The sequence below is a fragment of the Phodopus roborovskii genome, unplaced genomic scaffold (genome assembly GCF_943737965.1).
Source record: "Phodopus roborovskii unplaced genomic scaffold, PHOROB, whole genome shotgun sequence".
Lineage (NCBI taxonomy): Eukaryota > Metazoa > Chordata > Mammalia > Rodentia > Cricetidae > Phodopus > Phodopus roborovskii.
In genome coordinates this window covers 20,261,090-20,280,725 of record NW_026126409.1, presented here as the reverse complement: position 1 = coordinate 20,280,725, position 19,636 = coordinate 20,261,090, and the positions used below count along the sequence as shown (strand labels likewise).

Below are 19,636 nucleotides of genomic sequence, written 5' to 3'. Positions count from 1 at the left end.
CAGTTGATTCCCTTTTAAGTCTTTGTGTATGGTGTCAGTGACAGCCACAGCAGTATGAGACAGTGAGATTTCCACACAGCAGTGTTGATAAAATGATTGGGAATGAATTGTATAGCTAGAGGTCCAAGCAGGAAATGTAATCATTATAGAGAAACACCCAAGTTGTCAAATAGGTGACATTAATGAGGAAGGCAGAGTCATACATATGTGACTGACCTGTAAAAAGCTATAGGGCCATGGCTCCCAGATTCGCTAGCTGACCATGAGGCCACGGGGAAAACTTCAAGAGGAAGAAAGAGTCTGTGTGAGAGCATGGGATTAAGATGCTCTTTAAAAGCCAGACATCAGTGGCTTTCAGCAGGAGAAAAAAACCAAGGCAAAGGGTCAAGACCATAGTTCCAGAAACCAAGAAGTCAGGATTGTTACAATGTAGTTTCAGATGTAGCACCTGGAGGATGTGACATAAAACAGAAGGAAGCAAACACAGCATATGTGTGTGGAGGCACCTGCATAAGCAGGGTAAAAAACAAGCTTTACTAGCCTTGGCTCTTTAGAACTGCTCCTGAGAAATTTTTTTCCCCAAGTACTTCATTCCATGTTTAGACTAACACATTTCCCAACTGTCAATAATGTGTTAGAATCTTTGTAAAAAATCTTATCTTGTGTCATACCTTGAAGATATAATAAGACTTCATGCCCTGCCTTGGACATGGTTCCAAATGAATCACCCTCATGAATCACCCTCATGAAACACTTAGTTTACAAAAGCCTCACCACTCCATTCTCCTTGCTGTGTTATTTTTGGTTTCGATTTTTCCTGACTTTTTTTTGTGTGTGTGTGAGCACATATTCTTGTAAAAGCTACCTGTTCAAAGAAAAGCCATCATAGGATAATGATGTCAGAGATATTTTAGAATGTTCCAGAGTCTTGATTCATTAATTTGCCCCAAGAGCTGATGGCCTGCATGATAAGCCTGCATTGTCTTTTAGTGTACTGTAGAATTTTTTTTTTCTTCTGATCATCAAAAAGGACAATGTGTTTTCTTCTTCTGGCTCAGTATTTCACAAGGACAATCAATGCCTCTACAAAGTGGGGCCCTATCCTAAAAATTAAAAAAAAAATAAAAATAAAAAACACAAAACAAGACAAAAACATTGTATCAAAGTGGACATAAACTTAGGTGTGCTATGTAAACCTTTACCAGACAGTCTCAATTTTGTGTTGTGTGAAACACTTTTTGTTATTTGAACTTTTGCTTTAGTTTTGAACATACTAGACAATCTCCAGATGTGCAGAGTTATTGCCTCATCAAACATTTGTCCTGACAGCCAAATACAGTAGAGAAAAGGTGAATGACCCTCCAAAAAATTGACTCACCAGTCACGTGAAGAAGTGAGCTCTCCATTCGGCATAAAACAGGCATCTAGGTAAGATAACTAGGAGGACGGTCTGTGTATGGATCTGTCCTGCTCATCAAGTGCTTTCTTTTGCTCTCTGTTGCTTCAGACGCTGGCTAACCTGTCTCCCAGGTTGACTTTCAGGGTAACTGAGGCATGACATTGACATTCTTAAAGACCTCTGGAAGCATATACGAAAGTCAGTAACAGATAACTTTTGGTAGTTTGGACCACAGCTGTCATGATATTCTTCATTTTGAACTCAAACTCTGAAAAGTCTTCTAAAGCAAAATGCTCTCTCCTGGTCACCTGTCTTCATGGTTCTTGTCATTTCAGCTGTGCCCTTTGTGGCTTGAATTCCTAATTCTGCTAGGGTAACAGGTGGCCACCCAAGTAACAGATGGGGTGGGGGGCATTTCCAAGGCTGTGAGTACTCAGCCACCAGAATGTGTACTGGGAGCCCCAGGGACATCATAGCCAACAGTTGATGTCCTTAAAGATAAGTCTGGTAAGAAATACAAATGTTTAATTTCTTCATATGATGAATAGAGATAATCTGTGGTTTTATTGTTTGTCGAATTAAAATTACATAAAATAGAAAATGAAACTGTCCCAAGTGGAAGTCACTTCTCTCTGCCTACGTGTCAGCCGTGGGGATTGGCCCAACTGTGTCTATAAAGAGATGCTTGAGATCTCCTTCAGTGGCCAAGGGGGGGGTCAGTGGAGTGGACAGCAATGGCACACACGTCTCCTACAGAAGGTTCTAGGAAGATCCTTGAAGAATACCACATAAATGAAGATGTAGGCTTTGCTTTACCACAGCCACTGGTAAGAGAGATGCAAGTGAAAACTCTTTTATCCTCATTATATCTTCATCATTTATCTTGACAGGGGAATTTCTGAGTAGGCAGCCCTGTCTCCTCTCATCTTCTCATGAACGAATGCATAAAGAATTATCAAACTTGGAGCCAGGTTACAAATAAGGGAGCTTCTTTGTCCTTCAATGTCTGTCCTTCTAAATTCAGTCATGTTTGGGCTCCTTGCTTTCCTAACGTGGAAATGGAAAGCGATGGAAGGAGAGCATGGGAAGTCTTTTAACTTCATATAGGAACAGTGCTTCTAGGGGGAAGTGGGTTTCTAACAACAATCTTTTCAAAGGCAACAATCAAATGGCCCAAGTCGTGGGAATTCCCCTCCTCTTCTGAACTACATCAAATGTACAAGAGCCTGTGTTCCTCATTAATTTCGTTATATGAGACAACATATCAAGTAACTTTTGTTTAGTATCAGTAATGCTTGTCGTTTGCCAAGCATAATTCGTGGGAGGGTCTAAACTACCTCGATTGCGCTTTTGTGCAAGTTTCAGCCTCAAAGTGCAACGTGTGTGTGTGTGTGTGTGTGTGTGTGTGTGTGTGTGTGTGTGTACGTGTGTATGTATGGGAGGGGATATTCAACTTAAAACACCATGCATCTCAACCAGGTACGGAGGTGCACAAGTATTATTCCAGAACCTGGGAAAGCAGAGGCAGGAGTATAGCCTCAAATTAGAGGTCAAACTGTCTCAAACGAAACAACCAAGAACCTACTGAACAAACAAAAGCTCTGTCACTAAATTGGATTGTAAAGAATGCCACTCATACCAGTTTGTCATTAACATTTTCATTGTGAGAACTTACGGAGAATAGGATGGAGGCAAGATAGCCCTACAAAGGTGACCTGCGTTCACCTAGTCCCACTTAAGAACCGGAGTAAACAGCCGCTTTTTGCGCTTGAGTGGCATTGGGAGGGATCCAGCCTGGAGGAGCACGGAGCCAGGAAGGCACGAGTCTTTTGTCAGTGGGCTAGAGACTCATTAAAAAAAAAAAAAAAAAAAAAAAAAAAAAAAAAAAAAAGGACACAGGTAGGCGAAGCATTGGAACCCTGCAGAGTTAAGGGTGGCCAAAAGCGTTTACCAACTTGCCCCTTCAGGGGCTTTCTGGAGCTTGCACCCTGTCTGTGGTCGCTCAGGAGGAGCATCACCCCCGCCCCCACAGCTCCCATCCAATCAGGCAGCTTGTAGGCTCGAGGGCGGTACTACAGTCTAGGTCCCAGCCCCAGGCTCCCCCGCCTGTGGGCACCATGGCTGGTACCCGTGCAAGAGACTCCCTGGAGCCTGTATCCTTGGGTGCCCTGGCGCACATAGATTGAGGTTTCCGTGTACCGAGTCACTACGTGAGTATTGGCCACCTCAAGGTCTAGTGCAGTGGTTCTCAAACTTCCTAACGATGCAGCCCTTTAACACAGTTTCTCACGTTGTTGTGGTCCTCAACCACAAAATTATTTTCGTTGCTACCTCATAACTGTAATTTTGCTACTGTTATGAATTGTAATGTAAAGATCTGCGTTTTTCCATGGTCTTAGGCAACCCTTGTTAAAGGGTCGAGTGATCCCCAAGGGCTCAGGCAGAAGTAGTGGGAAGCAGCTGGAGGGAGGGGGCATCAGCACTCCATGTGGGTGTGGTTTAGAGTTCTCGAATCTTTTCCAGACATTGCCTGTAGGATCTGTAGGATTCATTGTCTATGTTTGATTGTAAATATGAGATTTAGAGGATATCTTTATTTGAATTTCATTTTCATGTGTGGGCGGAAATAACCTGTAGTGGAGGAAGTAGACACCACACACACAGCAGCCCCTCTGTGTGAATGGCTTTGCATTCCATGCTCTCTCCTACCTGCAGCAGCCTAGGTACTAGATGGATGTTCCTAGTATCAGGGTACTTATGTTCAAGCAAGTGGGTACTTTACTTGATACCCTGAAAGCACATGCACAGGATGTGTCAGAGGAGTATGAGAACCTGTCAAGTGTTTCCTTTCAGTGGTGAGGTGATCATTCTGGATTAAATAAATTAAAAAACAACAACAACAACAAAACAATCATATGTTGAGGGTGCTAAGATTTATGCTGAGAACAAATCTGTCAGAAATTGTGACAGGAAAAAAACATTCATAGGTTAGGAAGATGGCCCAGTCAGTGTCATGCTTGCACTACAGCCTACATTTAATCCCCAGGAGCCACACGAAAAGAAAAGACCATTAAGGTAGTTTGTACTTGAAATCCTAGTGGGTCCCTGGGGCTTGCTGGCCAGCAAGCCTAACCTAATTGGTGGGCTCCAGGATAGAGGGGCTCAGCCTCAAAAGGAAGGTGAGCAACATGCCTGAGGTTGTCTTCTCTCTCTCACACTCTCACACACACACACATGCACTTACATATACATGCACAGGCATCCACACTCATGCACATATATTCATTCATACACATGCACACACATTCATCCACACACATGTACATACATGGGCATACAAAGACTCTGTCCTAGCTCTGCTGCCCCACCTCAAACTGCAAAAGTTATAGCAACAGCCCTGACTGCTGCCTGCTTAGTATGAACAGGTGCTAAGTGTCCAGCAGTATGCCAGGCCCTGCAAGAGATGTATTAGATGTGGGCACAATGCAGCATTGATTCTGAAATCTGGAAATGCTTGTTTGAGCTACAAAATAAGTGTCAGTTAGAGTTTTAAATGTGTGACAGAGAGACCACTTCTTGGGCCATTGCATACATGCGAAATTGAGTATGGTGCCTAATTTATTGGTGACTTCAATGCCATCTCATTTTTCTTCCATTCAAAGACTATGCCAGAGAAGGAAGTATCAGAAAATAAGTGATTAGGCGTAAAGAGGCATAACCCACGGGATTCATGGAAAGGAGACTGGAGTAGGATGGAGTAGTGAGGAAGGTTTGGGTAGAATTGTAGCTGGATTCGGAAAGGTGTGAATGGACATGCTGGAAGACAGGAAGGGGCATGGACCTCTGTCCATGCACCTGGCTGGTGTTTGTTGGGACATCAGTTGTAAAAAAGGCAAGATAGACAGTCCACAGGAAAGCCCATGCTACTTTAAGTGATTTCCATGAGAAATTCAAACATGCTGGTCTTGATTTCCTTTCAAGGAGGATCTGCCTCAGGCATTCAACGCCTGGACCCTCATTGCTAGAAATCTTCCTACACTGATTGATAATGGGCAGCTTCGAGCAGAAGTTGAGAAGGTTTGTAAATCTGTGTAATCATCTTTCTGTGTTTCTTCACATTTTAATCTTGGTTTTAAAACCCCGTAACATTCCCAGGATTAATGTTAGCCAAATTTCTCCATCTATTCTCAGCTGCCAGTACTCAACATCGACGAGCTGAGAGGGCACAGGTTGCAGCGCCTGGCACATTTGGCTCTGGGGTACATCACCATGGCATATGTGTGGAACAGAGGAGATAGTGATGATATTAAAAAGGTTTGGAGATTTTGGGGGGAGGGTATTTCTCATGTTGGACTTTCATTAACAGGAAAATGAGTTCCAGCTTACACTAAATGTAAAAATGTTAGAGGGCTTGGATTATAATTTGATTGTAGAGATTTTGCCTGGCATGTGGAATGTTCTAGGTTTGAACCCCAGTACTGCAAAAAGTTAAATATTAGATGTATGGTTATCATTACTACTTGTGATGCTGGGGAATTCTAGCACTAGGGTTGGGCTCTGCTGAGCTACATTTTAAAAGTTGATGGTCTTAGCATCGTTAACAACAACAACAACAATGCCACAAAGCATGTTTGTTAGACTTAGTTGGAAAGTCAGAATTATGAAAGATAGATGAAGTGAAACACATTTTAATTTATCATGGTCTCATTGCACTTTTAAATTCTGGCAATAGAAATATACAACAGCTTACTGTAAGCAAGGGATTTGTTTCAAAACAAAAATAAATGAACAGGATGTAAGTCAGTATTCTGATTTTCTTTGCTTCTGCAAAGCTGGATGTAATAAGTAAGTGTTAGGATGTTCCCTCTGCTTTCCCAAGTGAGCTTAGATTATTTTACTGAATGCTTCCATGTTCCCTCTGGTCCTATGTCTGCAAACCTCTGATAGAGAGCATGTTTTTGCTTCTGAAACATGTATGGCTAGCTGCAACTGAAGTGTTCCAGGGTTCACAGCATGTGTAGGTGCAGCTTGATGAACAGTGGTTCTGGTTTTGCTCTCTTGTTTAAGCCCACCCACAAGAATACTGAGCTAACCTGAAGCCTTGATTTCTCAAAACGGTGGTGGCATCGGCTGACTGTCACACTATCTGTGATGTTACGACGATGACTTTATGCTGCCGAGTCTCTGCTCCTTCCTTGGTGACCTTTGGGTCTCTTTCCTTTTCACACCTCAGCTGTGAGTCACTATAACAATGATTACTTTAGCCACTGTATGGGAACATCTAGTTTTAAATCAAATGATGTTAAGTCAGGTAAGCACAGTCCTCAGTGGTAGCTGTAGAGTTAGCAAAACCACTGAGAGAATTTGGCTAGGACAGCAGGGAACTAAGGGTCTGCAAGGAAGATGCACTACTCACTCACAGGGAAAGTGTCCTCTTCACCAATGAAATACCTCACAAAGCAACTTAAGGGAGAGAAAGAAGTATTTACTTCAGTTCATAGCTTCAGAGGCTTCCGTCCATAGTCATTTGGCCTCATGTGGTGGGAGCACCGTCTCATGGTGGCCAGGAATTGGAGACAGAGACGCCTGTGCCCTAGACTTTGTACTGTTTCCCTGATACTCCATCCGGGGGCTGCTGCCTTGTAGAATCTTCTATGCACAATCAGGGTGCATCTTCCTGCCTTAGCTAATCTCTGTAAACACCCTCTCAGAGATGTCCAGACTATGCTGTACTAACCTATGAACCTCTCATCGGAATCAAGTTGACAACCAAGATTAACAGTCACATGCATCCAGTTAAAAGGAATGCTAGACTGCACAGCTTGTAGATTGCTGCTGTTGTTGTTTTGTGTACTTAGACAGAGTCCTTCCATGTAGCACAGGCTAATCTGGAACTCAATCTTTTTCCTGGCCTGGCCTTGAACTCTCAGTTGTCCTGTATTATCTTTCCAAGTAGTGGGAAAGCATGCGTGCATCAATATACCTGGCACCAGTGCCAAGTATAGTGACACTTACTGAAAACAGAATAAACATACATACAACACACAGCAGGGGCGGGGGGGGGGCTGTTGTCCATGAGTGTTCCCTCTTCAGTGTGCTCTGGGACAGCAGTCTGCTTGCACTTCTCACATGAGTCACATCCCTTGTCCCTAACAAAACCAAGAAATCCAGAGACAGCTGACTTTCCCTTTTCTGCTACCACTAGCTAGCATTGTTTCTCATGGGATGGATGGGTGAAGGACAGAGTGAAAATAACCGAGGGTCATTAGAAAATAAAACCTGTAGTCTCCTTATCTTTTCTCCCTGTTTGTGGCCAAATTATGCTCTCAACAACCCTGGATCCCAAACACGAACAGTCACCAGAGTCACATTATGAAACATGGGAGAGAAAAGTTACACACTGACTTCCAAGGTCTGTCGATGCTCCGGGACAAATTTTAGCAATGAGATGAGCAGAAAAGGTAAGATGGTTCTGTGGCTGAAAATGAGCTGTTTTAATTAGGTGCTGCCCAGAAATATCGCTGTTCCCTACTGTAAACTCTCAGAGAAGCTGGGGCTGCCTCCGATTCTGTCTTATGCAGACTGTGTCCTGGCAAACTGGAAGAAAAAGGATCCCAATGGGTATGTAACTATGAGCAGAACAGGACTTGAAATGCATGCTATTAATTCGAGATATTTATTCCTTGATTTTGGGCAGCACAGCTCTGTTGTTGGGTAGGGTTTCTAAGACTGTTATGTTTGTAACTACAAATGTATTACATGAGCACAAGATACCTACAGGAAAATCCAGAGAGCCTTCATGTTCAGCCTGATTATTATGGACACGTCTCATACAACTACCACCTGAAGGCAGCTGAAGGAGTGTGTGTGTCACCTCAGAAAATGCCTTCATGCTTCCCTTTATTCAATTCCTTCCCCAGCATTGAACCAATACATTCTAAATAGTGGTTATTGGTTTGGGGTCTATCAAAATGGTTCAGAAGGCAAAGATTCTTGCATAGCCTTGCAACAGTCTTAAGTTTTAACCTCTGAGACCCAAGTAAAGGAAGCAAAGAATTGACTCCACAAAATTTCCCTCTGACCTCTACAGGTGTACCATGGTACATGTATCCCCATATCAAGGACACAGAGAATAATAATAAATATGCTTTTTAATTTAGTTGGTTTTGTATAAATAGTTAGTTGGTACTTGAGATGTTTTGATTCATTTTGTTTGGCTTGTTTTGTTTGTTTTAGTTTTTGACAGTGTCTAGCCCAGTAGTTCAAAGTGGCCTTGAATTTGTTGTCCTTCTGTCTCAATCACCTGGGCTCTAGGCTCACAAGTATACAACACAACACCCGGCTACTTGTATTTTAGATCAATAAAGCCATTGTATTAGTTAGGATTTCTATTGCTGTGATAAAACTCCATACTAAGAGCAACTTGGGGAGGGAATGTTTTATTCCACCTCATAATTTCATTACCCAGGGAAGCTGGAGCAGGAAATTTAGGGGAGAATCTTGAGGCAGGAGTTGGAGCAGAAGCCACGAGGAACACTGCTTCCCAGCTTGCCTTCTATGGCTTGTTCAGCCAACTTTCTTTATAGCACCGTGACCACCAGCTCAAAGGGTGGCACCACCCACACTGAGCTGGGCCATCCCCCATCAATCATCAATCAAGAAAAACTTGCCCACAGGCCAATCTGGTGGTGGCATCTTCTCAATTACTATTCCCTCTTCTAAAACCACTAGCTAGCACAAATGTCAAGTACAGACTTCTTACTGTTGGTTTCCTTTCATTAAAGTATTTTTGAGATTCTACAAACTTAATTTCTAGATAGACAGTTGCATTTAAGAATGAACACATCCTCAGGGGCAAAAGCAGCTACCTGTGAGCTTTCAGGGTAGCCTGCTCAGAAGCCAGCTAGTGATAGAACCTGCAACAAAAAAACAAGGGACTAGCAGCCCCTGTGGTTATAACTTGTACCTGTGAGATGGTGCCAATACATTGGAGTGCCTCAGAATGGAAGGGTTTGTTCTAGACCATTCCTTCAGAGTGATAAATAATTCAACTATGTGCTCTTTGATTTCTTTCTTTTTTCTTTTCTCTTTTTTTTTTTATTGTTTTGTTTTGGTTTTGGTTTCTCAAGACAGGGTTTCTTTGGAGGCTGTCTTGGAACTAGCTCTTGCAGATGAGGCTGGTCTCAAACTCACAGAGATCCACCTGCCTCTGCTGCCCCCTGCCCCAGTGCTGGGACTAAAGGCATGTTCCACCACTGGCCTGCTGCTCTTTGATTTCTTAATGTGCAATCCAGAGGTTCTCAACCTGTGGGTTGTGACCCCTTTTGGAGTCATGTCAGTTACCCTGCCCTATCAGATCTTTACTTTGTGATTCACAATGGTAGCAAAATTACAGTTATGAAGCAGCAATGAAAGAGATTTTATGGTTGGGTGTGGGGTCACCACAGCCGGAGGAACTGTGTGAAAGGGTCTCAGCAGTAAGAAGGTGAGAAATATAAAAACCATGTCTTTCCTTCATTAAACCTGTATCTCAATACTAATGGATCATAGTGTATGAAGCAATAATCAGATTCACCTGGTTTTGTAACTGTTTTTTTGTTTTTTCTCCTCTCTTCCATTTGGCACATTGTTTTGTGGCTGCTCTCCTCAGGCCCAGGACATATGAGTAAGTATTTGTTTTTTATTTTATTCTGAGAATTACTTGCTCTCTAAAGTGAATGTGGGAAAATAGTGTTATTCAAATGATTGGGTTTAAGAAGAAAGCAATTAAAATAATTATTTAAAAGACAAATAATCCAGCCCTTAGTTGTATCTATTGGATGACTATGTCTATTTGACATTGCAGCTACAGACCCTTGCAATGCTGCTATTTGCATCTACATGTATGGAATTAATATGGACAGGTACAAACAGTACATATCTCCATGTGTATGTGACTCCATGACATTTGTGACTAGAAGTAATTAATAATACCACCTAGGTTGGACTTTTTCACCTAGTCCTTACCGGTTTTGATCTGTGTATTAAACTTTATTAAAAGTTGGGGGAACTAAGACATTATCACAAGTGTAATCTCACCTACATGAAGTTAGGCTAAACATATAGAAATAAATTTATAAAAAATAAAATGCTATGAGCATTCCTCAAACAGAAGATTGAAAGGGGGAGTCCAGAAGGCAGGGGAGGCAAGCGCTGGTGTTTATAGCCTAAGACATAGTGAGTTTGAAGGCACAAACTTGGAGGCACAAATGTTTCAGAACTTATCACACCAGGAGGCCTCTAGTTTGCATTGCCATAAATAATGACTAACAAAAAATAATACTGCGGGGGTGGAGGGGAAGGGGAAAATGGTTCCACAGGCCTTTGTTGGTGATGGCCAAGAGTTTAAGCAGTATCTTTAAATTAAGAGCTTTTTAAAACAGGGTCTCACAGCAGACACGCATCATCATGGCCAAGCTTTAAAACCTAGGACTCTAAGCACTTCAAAACTCATAGACTCACAGGTTGTGAAGAGAGAGCCACCACAATGCCAAAACTTAAGTAGAAAAGAAAAATAGGCTCTAGCCAGTCTTGTGTGTGTGTGTGTGTGTGTGTGTGTGTGCAATGGGAGTGGGGGAGGGGCTAGGTGGGCAGGGTTTATTGGGAATAGAACTCAGCGCTTTGAGCATATATTTATGACAATATGCATGCCTGTACAAATTATGGAAACAGACCTATTATGGGGTTTCTAGGTCCATGTTCTGGAATTACATTCCAAGTGTGAGCATGACCTTAATTACATATGATCTTTAGACAATGTACTCAATATACCTGACTGTTGGTACCCTCAAATGTGCAGTAGAGAGAGAGCAGGACATGACCTACCACTCTGGCACAATTCTTTTTGAAATGAAAAAGTGTAAAGATGCTGGAAAGTATGTTGCTCTACAAATGTGCCATTGATTTTCCTGAATTGTTTGCCAACCGTGACTGGTTTTCTCAGGAACATGGACATTCTGTTTTCGTTTCCCGGTGGGGACTGCGGTAAAGGCTTCTTCCTTGTCTCTCTATTGGTGGAAATTGCAGCTTCTCCTGCCATCCAAGTATGTCTGCCCTTTCTTAGCTGTTTCCTTCCCATTCACGTAAGCAGAGCAACCACTCAGCAACTCAATTACAATAGCATGGTTGACTTTACCCTGATCATAAAATTAGAGGAAATACATCCTTTACTAAAAAAGAAATATTTAGCTCTTTTCATACATCTCCCTGAAATATAAGATCTAAGGGCCATGCATTTAGAATCAAGTTTGAGATTTCAGCAAGAAATAAAAATCTACAAAAGGATTTGTCATTAATATGCAGTGATGTAAATTCAATCATTCTGGCTGGGAAGAGAAATGCAGAGGACTGGGGAGATGGCTTAGTGGGTAGTGTGCTTGGTGTGTAAGCATGAAACCTGAGTCTGATGTCCTGAATCCCTATGAAAAACCTGGGCATGTTGGGATTCACTTGCAAGTCTGGAGGTGACAGGCAGATCCCTGGGCTCTGTGGCCAGCCAGCCAGCCTAGTTAGTAAGCTCCAGGCCAATAAGAGGTCCTGTATACAAATTCATGTACATTCGTGTACACACAAGACATAGAAATGGAAACTTAAACTTGATTTGCCTATGCCTATGTTTGCTGCTAGATCTTACATAGTATCTCTAATTTTTAAACCTTACTTTTAAGGCAATCCCCACTGTATCCAGCGCAGTGCAGCATCAAGACCAGAAAGTGTTGACAAACGCATTGTGTGATATATCTACTAGTCTGAGGTGTGCCAAGGAATATTTTATGAGGATGCATGGTAAGTATTATTGGCAGTACATATTCTGGGCTCATGGCCATATGTGTCCAGTATCTGAAGCAAAGAGGTGTTTTAAAAAGGAAGTGCAAGGCACCAATTACTGAGCGCCTGTCCATCTCAATGCATCATTACATTTTTGGCGAGCAGATCTCATTATTTCCTTTTTCATGAAAGGAAACCTCAGGTCAAAGAGATAAGGGTACACCACTGGTAGCAAACAAAGAACCCAAAATTCCAAGCAGGGTCTTTTTAACACAGAGGAACTTTTCTTGCCTGCCACTAAAATCCATAAAGAAACCTGTTGAATGCAAAGTTAATTTAAGTGTTGAAAAACCTACACTCTGGTCTGGATTAACTCTGCTTCCTTACAAATTCACTGTGGGGTAACAGAGAAAAGAATTGCTTCAAAACTGAAGTAGAAACAGGAGAAACGTTATAAAGCCCACAAGTGCAGAAGAGTACTTTGGCAAGGAAATCTGCCTTCCTGGCTCAGTTTAACAAGTGAGGTTTTGGTTTTAAGTTTGAAACTGCTGCTGCTGGCCTATTGAAGGAGAAAACCCTTCTAATCAAATGTTAGTAAGCTGTAGGAAGACCCATGTTTGGATCCCATGGGGCTACTGTGTATGTGCATGCGTGCAGGCATGTACATGTGTGTTTGCATACGTGTGTGCATGTATGTGCATGTGCGTGTGCGTGTGCGTGTGCGTGTGCGTGTGTGTGTGTGTGTGTGTGTGTGTGTGCTGCTCATTTGAGCCTAGAGCTCACAGATGCTAAGAAAGCACACTCCGGCTGAGTTACATGTCCAGTCCTGGTTTGTCTTTGTAAGCATTGCACACAGGAAACACACAAAGTGATGTTGTGCAATGCTGACAACTAGTGCCTTATAGGTGAGGCTAGTTGATCCCTTAGCAGACCCAATGCAGGTGAGGTGATGAGTAGGCTACTTCGGGAGAGAAGAGAGGAAAGAGGTGCTTGCCCACAGACACTCTGTGGGTGGTACCTTTATTGTAGCCTGATAGCTATTTACAGTTTGTTTGAATTTGCTGTAGACCTCTGAGTTACTTAGTAAACACCTCCATCTTTTTCTTCACAGAGTTTGTGGATCCAGACCAGTTCTTCAATGTTCTGCGCATTTATTTGTCTGGGTATGTGGTCTGAGGCTTGAGCTTATTTTCTCAGTTCATGTAAAGAACAGACCGGATCCTAATTTCTGGCCTCCACTATTCTTTGGATTGAAATAATAATTTGTATGCTCACATCCACGTCCATAGTGCATAGAAAGCAGTCTGTGTTCTCTGGTGACTATTGGCCAGGGAGTCCCTGGAACATGGGTGGGAAAATGACTCAGAGCAAAGAGAAAGTGTGACAAACTTGCTCAGAACTCTGCTATTTATTATTTTCATGCATGAAAATGAGTGGAAGAATCATCTCTAATGTAAGGTTTTCTATCCAATAATTAATTCCAGATGATTTTCCCTCTCTTTTTGGTCTAGTTGGAAAGGCAACCCCAAGATGTCAGAGGGCTTGCTGTATGAGGGGGTCTGGGACACCCCAAAAAAGTTTTCAGGGGGCAGCGCCGGCCAGAGCAGCATCTTTCAGTGCCTTGATATCCTTCTGGGAATAGAGCACAAGACTGGTAAAGGTAGGTTGAAATGACATTCTGTATTTTCTTTGCTACTAACAGGACTATATCTTAATGCAGGCTAAGGGTTCTCCCCAACAGCCTCTCTCCTGAAAGTATCTGGTACATCAGGGGCTCTCGCCTTATTTCACAGATGATCCCAAGCTCAAACCCAGGTTCATCATTCTCTGTACTGAAGGTTGACACACAACCATAGCCAGTGTCAGACACTCTGAAAATGAGACATGTCTGTGAACAGGAGCTGGGATGCAGTGACTTCAGTGACAGAAAAGAGCTGACACTGCCGTGGTGTGCAACATCATACAGCCTGACTTGCACCCAACCACTGCATGTATCACATGTTTTCTAGGGGCTTCAAGGGAGAGAAAGAAAAATCCTCCCACTTTTGTATTTTCTTAAGCTTAGCAAACAGAGGAACAAACTGTGCTAGGTGAAACTTAAGATACATGTTTTAAAAAGATAGATTAAACCCTGTGGCATTATGATAGACTAAGGGCAGATTATACAGTTCCTTTTTGTACTGTCCGTCTCTCGGAGGCATTCAATATAACACAAAAGCAAGAAGGCAAAAGCCAGGTGTGATGCTTCACATCTGTAATCTCAGCACTCTGAATGTTGAAGCAGAAGTGTTGCAAATTTAAAGGTGTCCTGAGCTACCTAGTGAGATCCTGTCCAGTAGAACCAAATAATACAAGGAGAGGGGAAGTCCTAGAGGGGAGAGGAAAGAAGGGGAGCAAAAGAGAAGGAAGGCAAAGCAAACACAGGGGAAATAGCTTATTAGGAATGTTTTGCTTGTTCTATCTTCATTAATAGCCAGTGCTAGCAGCAAGTAGCAAGCTGTTTGGGGTGGCCTTCCTTTAAATCCTCCACAGTGGATGTAAATAAGGATCACACGGCCTGCCTTTCTCTCCTTTCTCCTCCACCGCCTTACCTGTCTTCATTTTGCTGTAGGATCTCCTGCAGAATTCCTCCTGGAAATGAGAGAGTATATGCCTCCAGCCCACCGCGACTTCCTTCACTCATTAGAGTCCGCTCCCTCAGTCCGTGAATTTGTCATTTCAAGAGGCGATGCAGACCTGCAGAATGCATATAATGAGTGTGTGAGTGGGCTGGTCTCTCTGAGAAAATTCCACCTCAACATAGTGGAGAAATACATTGTGATTCCTTCGAGGAAGCAGCTCAAGGGTGGCTCCGGGTCAGAGAAGCCCTCAAATGTGGAAAACAGAGGGACTGGGGGTACTGATGTAATGAATTTCCTGAAGAGTGTGAAGGATACAACTGAGAAAGCCCTTCTGAGTAGTGCCTAGTGTAGCGAGATTGCATTTGCTAGTGCACAGAGATCTGCATACATCCTGCCATAGCTTGTTAAATCAGACCCACAGAGTAAGACTATGGAATGAGTTACCAGTAAGGCATTATAAATTCCAAAATCATCTGTAGGAGAATAACAAAAGAGAACTATTTAGTAATATTTATAAATGATATAAGAAATATTACAAATTATATTGTTGATTGGACTATGACAATGAAGCTCAGTAAATAAAAATTACTGTAAGGTTGAGTAAATCTTGTGTCCTTTGTAGCTGTAATTCAAGATCCCTCCAAATGACTTTTACTTACAAGGGCTGAGTTTTATACTTTTCAAATGTTACTACTGCACTTTTCCAGCATCGCATTGTCATTAGTCTGTATTCTCATTACACAGGAATCTTAGGATGCCAGAGGACTATTGAATGTGTGGATGCATTTATCAGAGCTAAGGTGAGATCACCTTTTGTGATGGTTTAGATGAGGAATGCTCTCGGCCGCATAGGTTCACACTGAGTGAGCTGGACACTAGCTCCCTGTTTGGTGGCACAGTTTGGGGTGCGTATGGCCTTTAGGAGGTGCAGCCTTGGTGTCTAAAGTGGACTTGGAAGGTTTACAGCCGTGTCCCACTTGCAGTTCGAATTCTCCGCTATCATGTGCTTTAGTATGTGACCAGCTAGCTTCCTGCTCCCATTACCTGCTGCAATGCTTTCACATCTCGTGTGGACACCCTTTCTGGGACCACAGCCCACAATGAACTATTTTTTCCATAAGTGACTTCAGGTCATGGTATTTCATCACAGGAAAGTTGCTAATAAATCTTCATAATACAATTTCTACTGAAAGTCTAGGTCACTGGCTTTTATACTCTGACTTGAATTAATTTAATAATGGGATCTTTGGTGAGTTAAAAGGAATTGAGATGGTGGCACAGTGCCTGTAATCCCAGCATTCAGGTGGCTGACACAGGAAGGCAATGGAAGTTCAAGGGAATGTGACACTACATACTAAGTTCTAGGCCAGCCTGTGTCAGAAAACATAAAAGTAAATAAGTAAATAAATACAAATTAAAAGTCACTTGAGCCAAATGTAATAGCATATACCTGCAATCCCAGCATATTCCTGGAAGGCCAAGGCCAGCTGATTTACACAGTGAGTTTCGGGCCAGCCTGGGCTATACAGTGATACCTTGTTTCAAAAACAAAACTAAAACTACAATGAGCAAAACCTTTAAATTCTGAGTCAAACTTTTCTTTTAAGGATGACAAAGTCAATGCCCAGAGGGATGCCATTACCCACTCAGGGCCACACAATTACAAACGGGTAGACATTTAGTTTCTCAGCTACACTCATTGTTGGTTTTTCTTTACTTGGAATATGTAAGAAGAAAAGTAACTTGGGAAGGGGGAAATGAAGGAATTTCAGTGATCTGAAATCATAGGAGAGGCAAATGGGGAAGCCGAAATTAACAAAGGATGGCAAGCCCAGCAATGGTCCCACTGGCAAAGACTTAGCAACCTGTGTGAATGTATGAAGACTATCTCTGACGAAATAGGACATGACACACAATTACAAATGAGTGCAGAGGGGTAGGTGCCAACAAGGCAATGCAATCATGAACTTCAGTGACATTCCTCTAATATAGCAGGTCATGGTGGCATCAAGTGGAATCTGTCTCACAGCAAAGGTTTACAAGTACAATAACCTGTCCCTATGTGATGGCATGTGCTTTCTTTTTCCTCTTGCTGATCTTTCCACAATAAACACATGTGAATTTATAAAGAGAAGAGTTGGTATGTCTGTAGAACTACATCATAAGCACCTGTGTGTCTCTATGTCTGTATGTAAATTTTAAGATAGAAACAAAAAGATTATCTTTAGACCTTAACATGCTACAGAAATTTCAAAACTAAGGTCCGTGATTGAGTTATAAGTTCCCTCCTAAATACTGAATGGCACTGAGATCCTAAGTGTGTCACTTCATATTTCTGCCATAAGAATACAATTAAGTAGCTTGGAGGTGGTAATGCATGTCTTTAATTCCAGCATTACCACCTCCAAGCTACTTAATATTTTAATTACACATCATTCCTACCCTCAATGAGTCCCAGTCTCTAGACCCATCAAAAAGCTGTGTGGGGCATCAGTACACAATAGGAAGCCTTTTGCTTTGTTTGGAAGTTAGGACAAGTTTCCTGGGGTAGACAACATTGGTAGAATTAATGGTTATAGCTAATCTGCAAGATTTCTATCTTGAAATACATAAGTCCTCACATGACATCAACACAGAAGTACGGTGGTCAGATTGCTTGGCATGTGGAATCTTTCGGTACAACAACTCTTCTACAGAATGTGTTCACAGTGACAGTTCATACTCAGTCCTTCCCTATGCCTGTCCCCGCTAAATGCTTCACCCGCATCAGCCCCCAACTCCCTACAATGAGCTATAAAGGGACTTTCCCAGCTGCCTTTTCCTTTAAGGAAAACAACACTTCAGAGAGTCCAGTACTTCCAAAATCTACATAGCTATGGCAAAGCCAAAGTCAGAATCTAGAATTTTCATACCATTGTGCTGCAAGAGGCTCATAAGGAAACTGATCCTTTGGCTTCTCCAATACTAGGGCTGGTTATGTAGCTCCATAGTTTTGTGCTTGTGTGCCATGTGCAAAGCACTGGGGTAGTCTCCAATATGTCCTAAAGGGTAATCAAGTATGGATCCTTAGTTGTAAGAGACCCCCCCAAGTTTCTAACTCATACGTATATCCTAGTAATAGAATAGTAAATGCTAGGGATTAAGGCCTATTTTTGTCTCCAAGTGAGTAACTATGGCTCAGCAGTTCCAAAATGGGGATTCAGAGGCAAGTTCCTGACCTTTCAAGGTTCCCTGTACTTTCTGCAGCCATACTTTTGTTGTCAGGACTGCACCTAGGGAGCTAAGACTACAGAATGCAGAGATCAGGGCCTGGGAATGTGGTGATGAGCATCACACAAGACATGAAGGATTTCAAAGCTGGAAACATGCTAAATCAGGAATTGTTGCTGGTGTCTACAGAATTTTAAATAATCCTGTCAGTGGGATAGATAGGCAAACTGTAGCAGCACAGACAGTCCAACCTAAGGTGAAGATACATTGTCAATTAGAGCATGCTTCTATCTTAGAATTGTGTAACTATTTAGAAAAAAAACAGTAGCTACCAACCAAATGATGGACAAGGCATTCTCTTGTTAAGGGAACACCCAATGGCCTGCTGCATCAGCAGACACAGGTGTGACAACCAGAAAATTCTCCAGAGGAAATAGGAACATGTTCAGCTTTGGAAGACCTAGCCTCCCCCCCCCCCAATTTACAAAGTACTTGAAATGCAGTTGTTGGAAAAATCAGTTTGGTATTCATTTTGAAATTTTATTTTATGATAGAATAAAAAGAGAAAATTTATTGTAAAGGGTGATGTTTCTCTGATTTCTTTCTCAGCCTCTTTGTCGTCTGAATAAAGTAGGGCTACTGATTTTTTTTGAGTTTATCTTGTATCATGCTAGTTTGCTGAAGGTGTTTATCAGCTGTAGGAGTTCCCTGGTAGAGTTTATTGGGTCGCTTATGTAAACTATCATATCATCTGCAAATAGAGACAGTTTGACTTCTTCCTTTCCAGTTTGGATTCCCTTGATCTCCTTTTGTTCTTATAGCTTTAGCAACTGTTGGAAACAGAAGCAAACACCCATAACTAAACACTAGAAACAAGATGCAGAGAGAGAGGACAAGACCAGGTTGCAGAACACATAGAGACAGCTGATCTGAACCAGGAGGAGCTAATCCCCCCACTCAGACTGATAGCTGGGAATCCAGCATGGGACTGACTCAGGCCCCCTGAATATGGGTCTCAGCTAGAAGGTCTGAGCAGTCTAAGGGACCTCAGACAGTGGTACCAGGATGCATTCCTGGTGCACAAAAGGACCTTGTGGACACATCCCCCATGGAGGGATACTCCCTTAACCTAGAGACAGGAGAGAAGTGCTAGTCCCTACTTCAAATGACTTGACAGATCTACATGACCCCACCTGGATGGCATAGCCCTACATGTGGAATGGGGGTGGGGGTGGGAGGGGAGGGTAGTCAGGGTGCATGTGAGGGGGACCACAGGGTAAGAGGGAGGGAGGGAAAGGGAACTGGGATGGACATGTAAAATAAAAAAAAATAAAGATATATATATATATATATATATATATATATATATATATATATATATGAAAACATGAGTTCAGTCCCCCAGAACTATGTAAAGGTAAAACAAAACAACAACAAAAAAGTAATATAAATAAATAAATAACAAAAAAAGAGAAAATTTATTTTAATCCCAGCACTTGAGAGGCAGAGGCAAGAGGATCTCTGAATTTGAGGCCAGCCTGGTCTACAGACAGAGCTCCGAGACAATCAGGGGTACACAAATAAACCCTGTCTCAAAAAA

General features: G+C 42.2%; 1 protein-coding gene across 1 annotated transcript; it reads left to right on the top strand.

Annotated features, from left to right (window-relative positions):
• The first annotated feature begins 2,114 nt into the window (after positions 1 to 2,114).
• Positions 2,115 to 15,431, top strand: Ido1 (indoleamine 2,3-dioxygenase 1). The gene is made up of 10 exons (XM_051182170.1): positions 2,115 to 2,226; positions 5,381 to 5,476; positions 5,591 to 5,713; positions 7,902 to 8,020; positions 10,050 to 10,064; positions 11,382 to 11,481; positions 12,106 to 12,223; positions 13,317 to 13,368; positions 13,717 to 13,865; positions 14,817 to 15,431. Exons 1-10 carry the CDS (start codon positions 2,134 to 2,136, stop codon positions 15,170 to 15,172), a joined length of 1,221 nt encoding a protein of 406 aa, XP_051038127.1. The 5' UTR covers positions 2,115 to 2,133; the 3' UTR covers positions 15,173 to 15,431.
• Positions 15,432 to 19,636: the final 4,205 nt, after the last annotated feature.